Source organism: Panthera leo, chromosome A1, assembly GCF_018350215.1.
Source record: "Panthera leo isolate Ple1 chromosome A1, P.leo_Ple1_pat1.1, whole genome shotgun sequence".
NCBI lineage: Eukaryota > Metazoa > Chordata > Mammalia > Carnivora > Felidae > Panthera > Panthera leo.
In genome coordinates, this window is record NC_056679.1 from 210617634 (window position 1) to 210630524 (window position 12891).

A 12891-nucleotide genomic window follows, 5' to 3' on the forward strand; every position below is an offset into this window, starting at 1 on the left:
GGTGCCTGGGTGGCTCAGTCGGTTAAGCATCCGACTTCGGCTCAGGTCATGATCTCACGGTCTGAGAGTTTGAGCCCTGCGTCGGGCTCTGTGCTGACAGCTCAGAGCCTGGAGCCCATTTCAGATTCTGTGTCTCCCTCTCTCTCTGACCCTCCCCCGTTCATGCTCTGTCTCTCTCTGTCTCAAAAATAAATAAATGTTAAAAAAAATTAAAAAAAAAAGAAAATAATTCATGTGTAACCCCCCATTCTACTTTATTATAGATCCTTACTCATTTCAATTAAAAGACGTTAAACATCGTTTTCTCCTTTTTTTTCATGTGAAGCTTCATCTTCTTTTTTGATTTTCTATTTGTAATGTTATGTTGAATGTTCCTTTCAAATTATGAAGGTAATACAAGCAATAAGCCAACTAATGCAGATGTATAAAGAAAAGCCAGCAATCTTCTCCTTTCCCAGGGTAACCAATATCTACACACTATTTTACATCCTTCCACACTTTTCTCTCTGCTTACACAAACAATATGAAGATTCATGCATACGTCAATAGCCTAGTACATGGCTCTCCACACATTCTTCTATGCTCAAAACAGCTACATACACACACACATAAGTATGTTTGTGTATATATATTTCCTAGTTGGTACAAAAATGCAGTTATACTCCTCACATAAGCTATAACTTTTATGTTTTACTTGACAAAAATACATGAATATCCTTTAGGTCAAAAGTTATAGCATTAACTCATTTTTTCTAATAACTGCATAACAATCTGTAGCATGAATATAAAATCATTTATCCAAGTATTCTACTCTTGAAGGATATTCAGATTGTTTCCCATTTTTTAATTTTGTCCCTACAATCCATGTAGCAATAAACATCCTTGTTCAAATATCCTGACATACTGGTGATTTTATTTTTGTATGATAGTTTCTGAAGAGTGAGATTGAACATTTATCATGCCCCAAGTCTTATTCTAATATATTTACTATTTATTACTACATTTACATTTATTATCTCATTTAATCTTGACACGACTTGATGAGATAGTGTCATTACTCCTATTTTGAATATCATGAAGTTTAGGTAAATAAATTGCCCAAGGTCACCAGCTAGTGGTGGCTAAGTGATTTCGACCCAGGCAGTCTGGCTTCCAAGTCCTTGCTCTTAACACAACCCTTATCTAGAAAATTGCTCTATTACTTTCTCCAGAGGTTGTAGCCACTTACTGTATTTCCATGATAGTTCCTATAAACCATGCCAAGCCTTAAACTACACACCATAAAAGGGCTTCTCTAATGGCTGGAATCCACAACTGGCAGTGTGCTTCCTCAGATGCACAGATTCTATCTTGTTTCCAAACACATTTGAATGTGCTTCCTACACTCTGAAAAGCCTTTCACAATGTGGAATTTGGTTACATCAGTCTCTTTAGGCTTCAGTTAGCGGTTAGGATCAAGAAATAAACATGTATTCCTAATGAATGGGATGCGGAATACTGCAGCTGTCTCGCTAACAACTTCAGGGAAGCAGACATCAGGAATTTTCCATTCATAGTTTATGTTGCTAACATGCTCCCTTAAAACACCTCCCATCTTTTCACCTTGACAGAAAGAAGTAATTCTTCCTTTCCCTCTCAAAGCCCAAATTCCAAAATGGATTACAATTACAACTACTACAATTATAATGGCATACTACTATTACTATGTTTCTTATTAATTTTACTTACTTTCCTCAAAAGTGTTTCAACATGCAAGAGTCCTGGGGATTTGAGCAAAGGGTGTGCGTTTTACAACTCAAGTAAAGGAACCAAATTAAATTCAGCAATCTGTAGCTGCTTTTCTGTGGAAGAGTATAACTTAAGGGAATTATAATGCAATTTGGCTCCTATGGTAAGAAAGGAATAAGAAAACTGCTAAGCATTGTCCTGAGATCAGCAGCACATTTCAGGTGCGAAACAGGGACAAAATGGGACGGATGATCATAGAATCCTGGGAAAGAACTGATCGCAGTTCCCAGGGAGTGTGTGGGTCTTGGTTCAGCAAAGAAAGAGTCTAGGGTTTAAGCTCCAAGAAATGCAACCGGAAGTGCACCAATGGTAAAGAACCTAAGGCTGATAATAAATGTTCTGTTTCGGCAGAAACACTCCTGATCTAGCAAATTCCACGGCTGACCTAAGGTCGGGTTGGCACTATTGCCCTTCTGGTAGCAACGCGGCATTGTGCGAGGGCGCCGCTGTGAAAACAGACGGAAACGATTTGGGCTGAAAACCTCTTGCCTTGAGCAAAAACCATACCAGCTGGAAAACGAAGTGCTGAAGAAACAACAGAAAGAAGCGGAGGTGGAGCATAGCCGCTATGTCGGAATTCCGCGGCTGTCCTAGAAACTGCCAGCATGTACAAGTGCCTCTGTTGGTGTGGGAGTTAGAAATTTTGGATGGCAACTTCATGGCTGGGATAAAAACAGTTTAGTGAGTAAAGTCAGCTTTAGTCAAGAGTGAAGAGTGGTCAGAAATAGCTAATGTGTGTAACTGTTGAGCTAAAACTGCTACAGCTGGTAAATGTTTACATGGTCTGCATTAAGTCTTTTCGCACAGCCCCCCCTCCTGCTAGGTAGTTGGGTACGGAAAGTATTGTCGGATTTTACACTGGAGGAAACACTCAGAAAAGGCTTTGGAACTTGTCCAGGGGCACACATCTAGTACAGCCCTAGCTGGCCTGAAGGCTTCCTTATTTCATTGGCTTGCCAGCACATGCGTCTAAGAATTCGAAGGGAGTAATGTCAGGGCCAGACTATAGAGTCCAGCAAATTCTTCTCTTCATAGGAACAAAGGAGACCTCCAAAAACTATGCTTAGAAGGGCACAGTAGGTTACAAACTGTGGGGTCGGGCCCACCATGACGATGGGTAACTCGGGAGCTGCAGAATGGGAATGGGAGAAGCTCAAGTGAGCTGGACTGGGGCCATCGGACCCGCCAGTGGTGCTGCTGGGGGCCCCGCAGGCGCCTGGACTCCGCAGCTCGCGCCTTCCCCGCCACCTTCCATCAGCACGGCGAGCTCGGGGCCCTGAGCCCCCCGCTGGCCCCTAGCCCGCTCTCCCCGGGCTGTGTCACTCACTCACGGTCTGGGACACCTTCAACTCTTGGTTGAGCCACTGGCACAGGATCTCCGACATGGCTCGGCCTGCGCCTCTTAACAACACGCAAGGGTAGGAACGCGCGGGAAATCCAGCCTCCGGCCCCGCGTCCTCTTGTTGCCACGGGCAACTCGTTGCTAAGGAAGCGTATCCAGGTCGGAGCTTGGGCAAAGGCTGGGGCAAGAGGGGCGCCAGAGTCCAGCCGCGCAGGACGGAAAACCGTGGCCCGCCCCCTGCCGGCGGGTAAGCCCGGGACGCACGCAGGCGCCGGGGGCTCTGCGGTGGCGGTGGCAGAGACGGCGGGGGTCCTGGAAGAGGGGCTGAGCGGTGGGAGAGGAATGGGTGGGCAGAGGGAGCGACGCAGGAGGTCATGGCCTGAGCGAGGGCTTCTTGGACGAGCAGAAAGAGAGAGAAAGAGTTTTGACTGAAGGGGAATTACTTTTCTTCCAAATTGTCTTTTAAAAAAACCTATAGAAGCTCTTGCTCTAATGACAGCCATTTATTCATTGATTTACAAATTGCTAGGTTTAATGGCTAGCTATATTGTGTGGTTACCCTGGCAAGAACAGAATGTGTCTTATGCACGGTTTGGTCCCAGAGCTGTTACGGGGCCTAACACCCAGCAATCCTTAGGTAATTTTTGTTGTTAGCCAACCAACAATTAGGGTAATTCCTATCTCTATGTTGTTTTGAGAGGTGAATATTTAATGAGCTTGTTTTCTGGTCAGTTTTGCCTTCCAGGTAATTATTTTACAATTGTATTTTGACAAAGACTCTTCCCTTGAGCAAACCTGAGTCAGATTCCTCTGAATTCTCTTCTCCCAGAGGCACAGAACTTGAGTTCCTTCCTTAGCCCCTTATCCAGTTTTGGCAAGAATCCTGCTGGGTCTGTTTAAGAAAAATCCCTCACCCTTTATATCTGATCAAATTCTGGATTCCTCACCTTTGATATCTCCTACCCCTTGGCTGACCTTCTGCAAGAATCCTTCAAGTCAGTTTAGCCAGAAACCCCTGTTTCTGATGTTTCCTCTTAAAAATTTTCCATCTACAGACCCTAACTCTGCTGCTCAGCTGTAAATTCCCACCTTTCCCTGTGTTCACAGTGGTGCCCCAACTCTCTCCCCTGCCTGTAAAACCCGATCGCAATGGTTGCTTGAATAGTCTTCTTTACTGTCTTTAACAAAGGTGAGAAAAATTTTCCTTTAATGATTTATTTATTTTTGAGAGTGAGAGAGAGCAAGTGGAGGAGAGAGAGAGAGAGAGAGAGAGAGAGAGAGAGAGAATCCCAAGCAGGCTCTGCACTGTCAGCACAGAGCCCTAGGTGGGGCTCAATCTCAGCAACCATGAGATCATGACCTGAGCAGGTATCAGGAGTCGGCTGCTCAACCCTCTGAGCCACCCAGGAGCTCCAATGATTTCTAAAAGTTTAGATGGAGTTATAGAAATAATTATGTATATTTGTATTATGTATACTTAATCTCATGTGTATGACAATAATATATATAATAATGTATTTGTATATGTCACAAACACAAAGAATTGCCCCCTAAAAGGCCTGGATACATCAAATTATGATTCTTTTCAACTGTATGCACAATAACAGTGATATCCTACTAGAACAAATATCTCTTAAGATTACTCTGAAATTGATCTGTGTGACCTGATAGGCTAACAGTTTAGTACCATTTCACTTTACTTAACTTTTAAATTATTTTTTTAAATTTTTTTTAATGTTTATTTATTTTTGAGACAGAGAGAGACAGAGCATGAATGGGGGAGGGTCAGAGAGAGAGGGAGACACAGAATCTGAAGCAGGCTCCAGGCCCTGAGCTGCCAGCACAGAGCCTGACGCGGGGCTCGAACTCACGGACCGTGAGATCATGACCTGAGCTGAAGTCGGCCGCTTAACCGACTGAGCCACCCAGGCGCCCCTTAAATTATTTTTAATGTTTGTTTATTTTTGAGAGAGAGAGAGAGCGGGGGAGAGGCAGAGAGAGAGGGAGACACAGAATCTGAAGTAGAATCCAGGCTCTGGGCTGTCAGCACAGAGCCAAACTCGGGGCTCAAACTCACGGACTGCGACATCATGACCTGAGCCGAAGTCGGATGCTTAACCAACTGAGCCACCCAGCGCCCCATCACTTTACTTTGCTTTTAAATCTCCCATCCCATGAGTTTCCTCACACCCAACACAGCAGACATGACTGTAGTGGAAGTTCTGAGGGAGATTTATTGCCAACAGAATTGGGGCCTAATACATTTGATATGTCTCACCTTAGAGTTATCCAAATTCAGAAGATCATGTTATTCTAAAAGTCTGTGGGACCTGGGGGCTAGAAACCAATGTCTTCTGGATTGCTGAGAAAATTGCTTTTGAGGAAAGATGTAGAAGCTGGTGGCTGCACCAGAAGAGAATGTCTGAGCTCACACCCCACCTACAGGTAAGGGCTTATCCCCACATCGAAACAAAATACCTCTGTGCCTGTCTGTAGGAACTGTTCGGTTGTTTGTTTCAAAGAGTGATCTGCAGTGTTTGTCTTTGGAACCCAGATCCAAACAACATAAAGTGCCAATGTGATATTTAGGAAAACAAGCGTATAGTGTATATGCAAGAGTTGGATAAATGGGGACAGAGACGCTCTACAAAATAAAAGGCAAAGTTCTTCATTTCACAAAAAGAACATGGCATTTTTTCTCAGTTCCTGAAGTATCCAACTTGAGAATTATCTGACATTAAAATATTAATGAAAATTTGAGTTATTACTTAAATGTTTGCATTTTACTATTTGTGTGTGTGTGTAAATTGCTACTTTAGTTATTAGTCCAAGTTTAACATTTAATCTGTTGCCTTCCTGTTGAAATCCAAACTCTGGGTAAAGTTTCTAGCACCTCCCATGTTGCATTTTGTGTTAATGTGATGAATAACTTATGTGTTCCCCCATGTGAAATCATTTGGGAGAGGAAATGATTAAAGATGTGGACAGTTTCCCATCTGTTCCTGAGATATCTTCCCTATTGTTTCTTAATTAAAGTTTTTCGAATATTTGCCTCCTGCATCCCATTGTAATTTTAAAACTAAATAAAAAATTATTTTTAAAACATTTATTTTAATTATAAATCTTCATTTCTCCTCAGTAAATAGTCAAGGGTGGGTTATAAAGAGTTATTTTGAGCCCACAAGTTGGTTTGAAAAGTTGTGCTGTGTACTGAAGTGGAATACACCTTATTCTTTTAAAAAATAATCTTGCCCGAGTGGCTCAGTCAGTTAAGTGTCTGACTCTTGATTTCAGCTCAGGTCATGATCTCACAGACAAGAATTCAAGCCCCGCATTGGGCTCTGGGCTGACGGCGCAGAGCCTGCTTGGGGTTCTCTCCCCCCTCTCTGCCCCTCACCTGCTTGCTCATGCACTCTCTCTTTCTCTCTCAAAATAGATAATAAACATTAATAATAATAATAATTTTTTTTAAAGTGAAATATAGCAATAAAGCCCAAGCTTCGGAATCAGACACACTTGGGTCCAGTTGTCCACTTTTGCTCTAACTCTTCAACTCTGGTAACAGCTAGACTTCTTTGAGCCTCAGTTGCCTTATTTGTAAGATAAGGATATCAATATTTGTGTGACAGATGTGAAGATTAAACAAGAAGCTGTATATATTAATGTCAGGCTCCTATTAGATGCCAGACAAATGTTTCTTCCTTTTTATCCTGAGGCAATATGTATTTTTCCTTTGCATTACTGGTTAGCTTTTGAGTAGCTTAGATTTGCTTAGTGTTTGAGGCAATTATTTCATATAACTGCTTCGATTTATGACTAATTCGATGTACATAAATACACATACATTGATGGATTTTTAAAAAATCTTATTTGGTCCTCCATGTATGTCTTGCATGCATCCCTTCATTTCCCTTCTCATCACTCTTAGATCATTCTCTAATTCCCTCTCGGCAGGTTTTGCAATGGGCTTGTTCTCTATGCATTCATTAATTCAACAAATGGTTTTTCCAGCATCCACAATAACCACCCAAGCTCTATTTTCCTGTCTCTTGCCCTCCAGTCACCTTGTGCAACCAGTCCAGTCCATTTTCCTGAAGTCCTGCACTATTCTTCGGCTCATACTCATTCATGCATTTCACAAGAGCAGTGTTTACCAGCTGTGGGTCCTGATCTCTTCACAGGATGTGTAATTCCTTTGGTGGGCCAGAATTCTTTATAAATGAAACATGAAGACAAAAATGGGATATAAAATATCAGAGAACATGTCATGTCAGGAAAGGCAAATATGTGGGGTTCTTTTGGGAAACATTTTTGGAGCCACTATCCTGGAGGATGAAGACCCTAAGGAAGGTCCTTTACAGTCTAGCCTCAGTCCAACCTTAACTGTGAGCCACAAGTCCCCTTTGCACAACTTGCTCACATTTCTTCACCAGATCCCAACTTTCCCACCTCAACATTCTTCTTTTGTTAAAGACAAAAAAAAAAAAAAAAAAAAGAAAGAAAGAAAGAAAACTTCCTGTCTCAGCCAGTCTTACTTGTCTTTCAGGGTCCAATGTATCAGTCACCATCTTGCCCAAACCTCTTACTCCCTCCATTTTCCCACCCCCTTCTCCTTCTGAAAGCTCAAAATCACTAGTTTCCTTTTAACTCTCATCCAACACGCCTGACTCTTACCAACCACCCACAGCTTGGCCAGCAACTCAGTTCTGGAAACTTCCAGTGTCTTCCTCAACACATTTCCAAATGAGTGTTGATTTAGGCTCTTTCCACTCTTGTTATTTATGGCAAATAACAGTATCACCATAAAAGTTTAATTCTATGGCAAAATATTTGAAGTCTTTTCTGTTGAAGCAGATATGACCTCTTCTTTTATGTGTCTTATTTTCCAGGCCCACATGATTTGTCTTCTATATGGATTGTGTCTTTATCAGGCAAACATTTAAATTTATAATCTTAGAAAGCAATTGGATTTGAAACAAAATCAAGTTCAAAACAAAACAAAACAAAGAACGTGGTACCATATGACAAAAAGTGAGTCATATGTTCTCTGAGACAAATAAACCACATTGCTTTTATCTGATTTCTTTGCTTTAATTTCTTATTTTCCCATCCTGAAGTTTTCAAGAAGCCAAGCCATACTTTAGTACCTTAAATTTATTTTTCATATGCCTAATAACAGAATCAAAAACGGGCAGAACTAAGAAACATTAAAATTACATAAAATTAAGTTAAAAGTATATAAATTATAATTGGAGATGTTACCAGCTCATACTCAGTAATTGATAAAGTAGATAAAATATTTGTTAAGGATATAGAGAACTTGAAAAACATTTTGTCAATCAAATTAGCATAATTGATAATTATAAAACAACGCCTAAAATATATATTCACTGCCCACTTGTAAAGGAAGCTGACATTGAAGGCTGATTAGTTAAATATGCAGTAGTACAAATAGAGCTACAGATATTGTGGAAGATTAAATTGACTCTTTGGTGACTTCAAAAATTACATGGAGAAAGTTATTCTTTTTCTTTCTACTGTGAATCTGTATTGTAATCCTGATACATTAGGTTCTAGTCAGTTAAGCTCTCATTGATTTTTGAACTTACTTGTTCACATTTAAAAAGTTTATTGGTACATTTTCAGATATGTCATCTAAAAATGAGTACTTTATAACCATTTCCCAAGATTACTAGAAAAGTTTATATGATTATGTGATATTTTTATACTCATTTTATTGAGAACATGGGATTAGAGATAAAGAAATGTGATCTTATAGTAGCATTTCAACCATTTAAGTACTCTGAGATAAGATAGTTACATTCCTCTTGATTACTTATTTATTTGTCTATTTATTTACTTTTGGTAGATGAGGTAGAGGGAGCCTCTCTGAATGACCAGAGCAATAACATAAAATTTTCTATGGAGTGACTTATAAAGCCAGAAAGCTAATTCCCTTTCATTCAGCAAGAATGAAGGGAGTGTGTGCACTTCATGCTGGGTACCGATTTCCAGACTTTGAGATTCAACTGGCTAGTGATTTTCCAAAAGCAAATTTGAAAGCCAATGTAAGGTTGCCAATTTTCTTTTTTGTTTTTTTTAAGTATGTAAAACGAATACCACATTTTCTCTGGTCATCATTTCACATAAGAAAAAACATTTTACACTGAAAGAAGTAGGTAGCATAAAATTTGAGAATGAAGAACAATACTTTAAACTGAAGAATAGGGTTTATGAAAAGCCCACAGTATATTACAATAGACTTGTAAATGTCCTTATAGATTGGACGTATTGTTGCCAAACTCTGTCCCAGACCTGATACACAGGCGGGACCACCTGAATATGAATCCTGTTTCCATGGTATTTGCAACCTTTCCACACTGGAATGTCAGAGAGCTGGAAGGTGTGTGTGTGTGTGTGTGTGTGTGTGTGTGTGTGTGTGTGTACATGTTGAGGACAAAGTATCTTTGGGTGTCTTTTTTCAGCCTAAGCCAGTTTGTTTCAGTGTATCATCTATCGTTTTATGCCCTCTGAAAGAATATAGAGTTAGATTTGGGGGAAGATATTTTTTTAGGTTTATTTACCTATGTTGAGAAAACATGTGTAGAAGGGGCAGAGAGAGAGGGGAGAGAGAGTCCCAGTGCATGGGGCCTGATGCAGGGTTTGAACCCAGGAACCCATGAGATCATGACCTGAGCCAAAATCAAGAGCCGGATTCTTAACCGACTAAACCCCCCAGGGGTCCCTGGGGGAAAATATTTTTAAAGCCACCGTGGAGATTACAAACTGTAATAGAATGTGAAGGTTGTCTTCTATAGAATCTATGGAATTCACATGCACAACTTCTCCCTAAAATTCCACAGTATAAGAAATAATCGCCCTTAATAAATTAAATACCCAAGAAGAAAAAACTTCTTTCAGGTTATATAACTCCATGGGAGACCACTGAATTCTCAAGGTAGTAACCTGGATCCTGGATGCTTTACATTGTGCTATTTTCAATGGTATCAGAAAGTAAGGCTTATATTTGCTCTGGCTACTAGCAATTTCCATACTGCATTCTTACATATCTGATCTGAGCATGTGCTTAAATTATCAGATTTTTTAAAAGTTTGAGAAGGCTGGATCACACCATACCAAAAAGAGATCCAGCTTCAGTGAAGCATGAAGTAGTCAACTTCAATTTTTTTACTTAGTTATTATCTACTGTATTTCACCACACTGAGAACAGGTCTTCAAAAATTGCATTTATTCTAAACCACTCAAATGTGATAAAGGCAACTTGTGATGAAATTATAATAAAAATGCACTTACACTTGTTAAGAAATTTGATTTCCTATGCCTAATTAGTTTTTGGAAAGTGGAAATCAGGGTTTGAAGTACTAGTAATCTGATGTATCTACCAAGCAAATCTCTTTTTACATGAAATTCCTGCTAAGCTCACCAAATAATCCCTATTACAGATACTTAGGGCATCTCTAATGACAGGGTAGCTTTAACGGCTACCAGAAAATTAATGATTGAAGGGTATACTAAAATAGTGATAATGTGATGACCAATAATTATATTAAGTTCTATTGCTTTGCAAATGCCTTTATTTTATCAGTCAGAATGGTATTTTTATTCTGACAAAAGCTTCATGAAGACAAGTCTACTGGATATGAATTTAAGTAATTTGGCAGTCAAATAATGGAAATATTCTATACCAGAAAGTTATATCCAAAGAAAGGTTTATATTTACATACCCATATAACATATTTATATACTAATTTATAGACTACATTATCTGATATGTTTGCTTTCATATACACATGTATATAAATATATACGTATATATGCATTTACATATGTGTGTATAAAGCATTGCACAAAAAGTCAAAAGAGGAAATCGCTGAGCTTACTTCTATTATAGGTTGAAAATGCATGAGTATTTGGAGCATTGTTGCTTCTAAGCAGAATAGGTCACCATTATGTAAAAACCTTCTTAAAATATGAACCCATTGTGTGCCATTTAACTCCAAAAGCTGTTTTTCTCTAAGTCTTAAAGTTGGCAGTTCTCTATTGACATGAAATTTTTTGGAAAGCAAGAGCCCTCTATTAACAGAAAGACCACTGGACACTTAAGGGATCACATCTTGCATCTAATTCCACCTACACCATAATTATCTGTAATATCTTGAAAGAGATCGTCAGAAATGGGGTGCAGGAACTTGTAGATTAGCTGAGCATTGTAAAAGCAATAACTATTCTGGAAATAGAAGGGGCATTGATGAAGGGAAGTTGGGAGATAATGGATAAACTTTTATTTCTTCTGAAATTGACATGAAGTTAAGTGTGAGCTTTAGGATGATATCTAGGGGCAAGAGGTGTTACATAAAGGGAAAAAAATAAAAGGAATCCTGAGTAAGATAATATTAGGACTTGCAGAATTGATTTTGAGCTATCATGTATGACTCCATGAAGTGTGGAGTGGGAAGGAAGCCAAAGAACTTTTAAAAGGAAATGGGACCAAAAAAATGTAATGATGAGTGATGTTATATACTTCTTTCTCCATTAAAGCCACAAATAGAAGAGTGAAAATGTGGCAATCCAAGAACCAGGTGGAGAAAAAAACTGTTCTTTTTTTTTTTTTAAATACCACCTAATTACAATATGATGTTGACTTCGAGTTTTTCTTAAATGCCTCACTCATATTATGGAAATAGCTAGTGGGAGAAGACCATAGATGGGAATTTAATATGGGTGATTTCCTTTGGTAAAAATATTGGTTGTGGGATCATCATCAAAAGAAAATTCCAAGTGACTGAATTCCATTGCATATAGTATGAATCCTTGCAACTTCTCACTGTTTCTTAGTGAATGCATTATCTTTCCATGCCTCCTCCTCCAGACCTCCCAGAGTAAATCCATTTTCAGTTTAACACCCAGAGATGACTAAGCGGGTTTCACTTCTGGGTTTAACCACATTTTTTTACATGTGTACTTATTTTTGAGAGAGAGAGAGAGAGAGAGAGAGAGAGAGAGCAAGTGGGGAAGGGACAGAGAGGGAGACACAGAATCCGAAGCAGGCTCCAGGCTCTGAGCTGTCATGATAGAGCTTGATGTGGAGCTCCAACCCACAAACCGTGAGATCATGAGCTGAGCTGAAGTCCAGTGTTTAACCGACTAAGCCACCCAAGAGCCCCTGGGTTCAACCACATTTAAACTTCTGAGCCCCAGAAGAAGAAGAGGAAGAGGAGGAAGGAGAGAAAAGGAAGAGGGGAAGGTGAAGAGGAGAAAGAGAAGGAAAGGGAAGAGATAGCAAAGAGGAAAGAGAGAGAAAAAGAGAGAGAGACAGTGAAGTAGAATAAGAAAAAGGAAAAATAACAAGGAAGATCTCTGTGATCTACAGTATCTGGGCTTATGTGACCTTGACCTAGCACGGGAGTTAATGTATTACCTTTTGACAGTCCTACATGTAAGGTATCTCAGAAAGGAAGCCACCTGATGAATAATAAAGAAAACTTTGGGTTTTTTCCTATGTAGATATTCCATTTAAAATGCAATTATGAAAAATGATATTCCTATAAAATATTCCAGTGTGCTTCTTTGGTTGACTTAACTATGATGTCATACTTTCATAGAGGTGCACCTTATGTATTTTTTGTAATGAACTTGCATTTCAGGAAAGAACTAAAAAAGGTATTTTAATTTGCTACCTGACTTGTCAACAATTTGAAGCACTCAGACTAGCTTTAAAGGTTTGTAAATTTGAGCTTTAA

The 12891-nt window shown here is 39.4% G+C and overlaps 1 protein-coding gene and 1 long non-coding RNA gene across 5 annotated transcripts in view; one reads left to right on the plus strand and one right to left on the minus strand.

The window, feature by feature from the left end:
* SPEF2 (sperm flagellar 2) overlaps positions 1-3231 on the minus strand; it is a 184102-nt gene extending 180871 nt beyond the window's left edge. For all 4 annotated transcript variants that reach the window (XM_042952165.1, XM_042952150.1, XM_042952160.1 and 1 more), the window contains exon 1: positions 3116-3231. In XM_042952165.1, the coding sequence (XP_042808099.1) occupies positions 3116-3173 (58 nt within the window). In that variant the 5' untranslated portion in view covers positions 3174-3231. The remainder of the gene's footprint in view (positions 1-3115) is intronic.
* A 60-nt stretch (positions 3232-3291) lies between these two features.
* Positions 3292-8171, plus strand: LOC122227584. Its single transcript, XR_006206135.1, has 4 exons — positions 3292-3377; positions 4238-4319; positions 5414-5575; positions 8020-8171. It is a non-coding gene; the product is annotated as an uncharacterized LOC122227584 (long non-coding RNA).
* The last annotated feature ends 4720 nt before the right edge of the window (positions 8172-12891 follow it).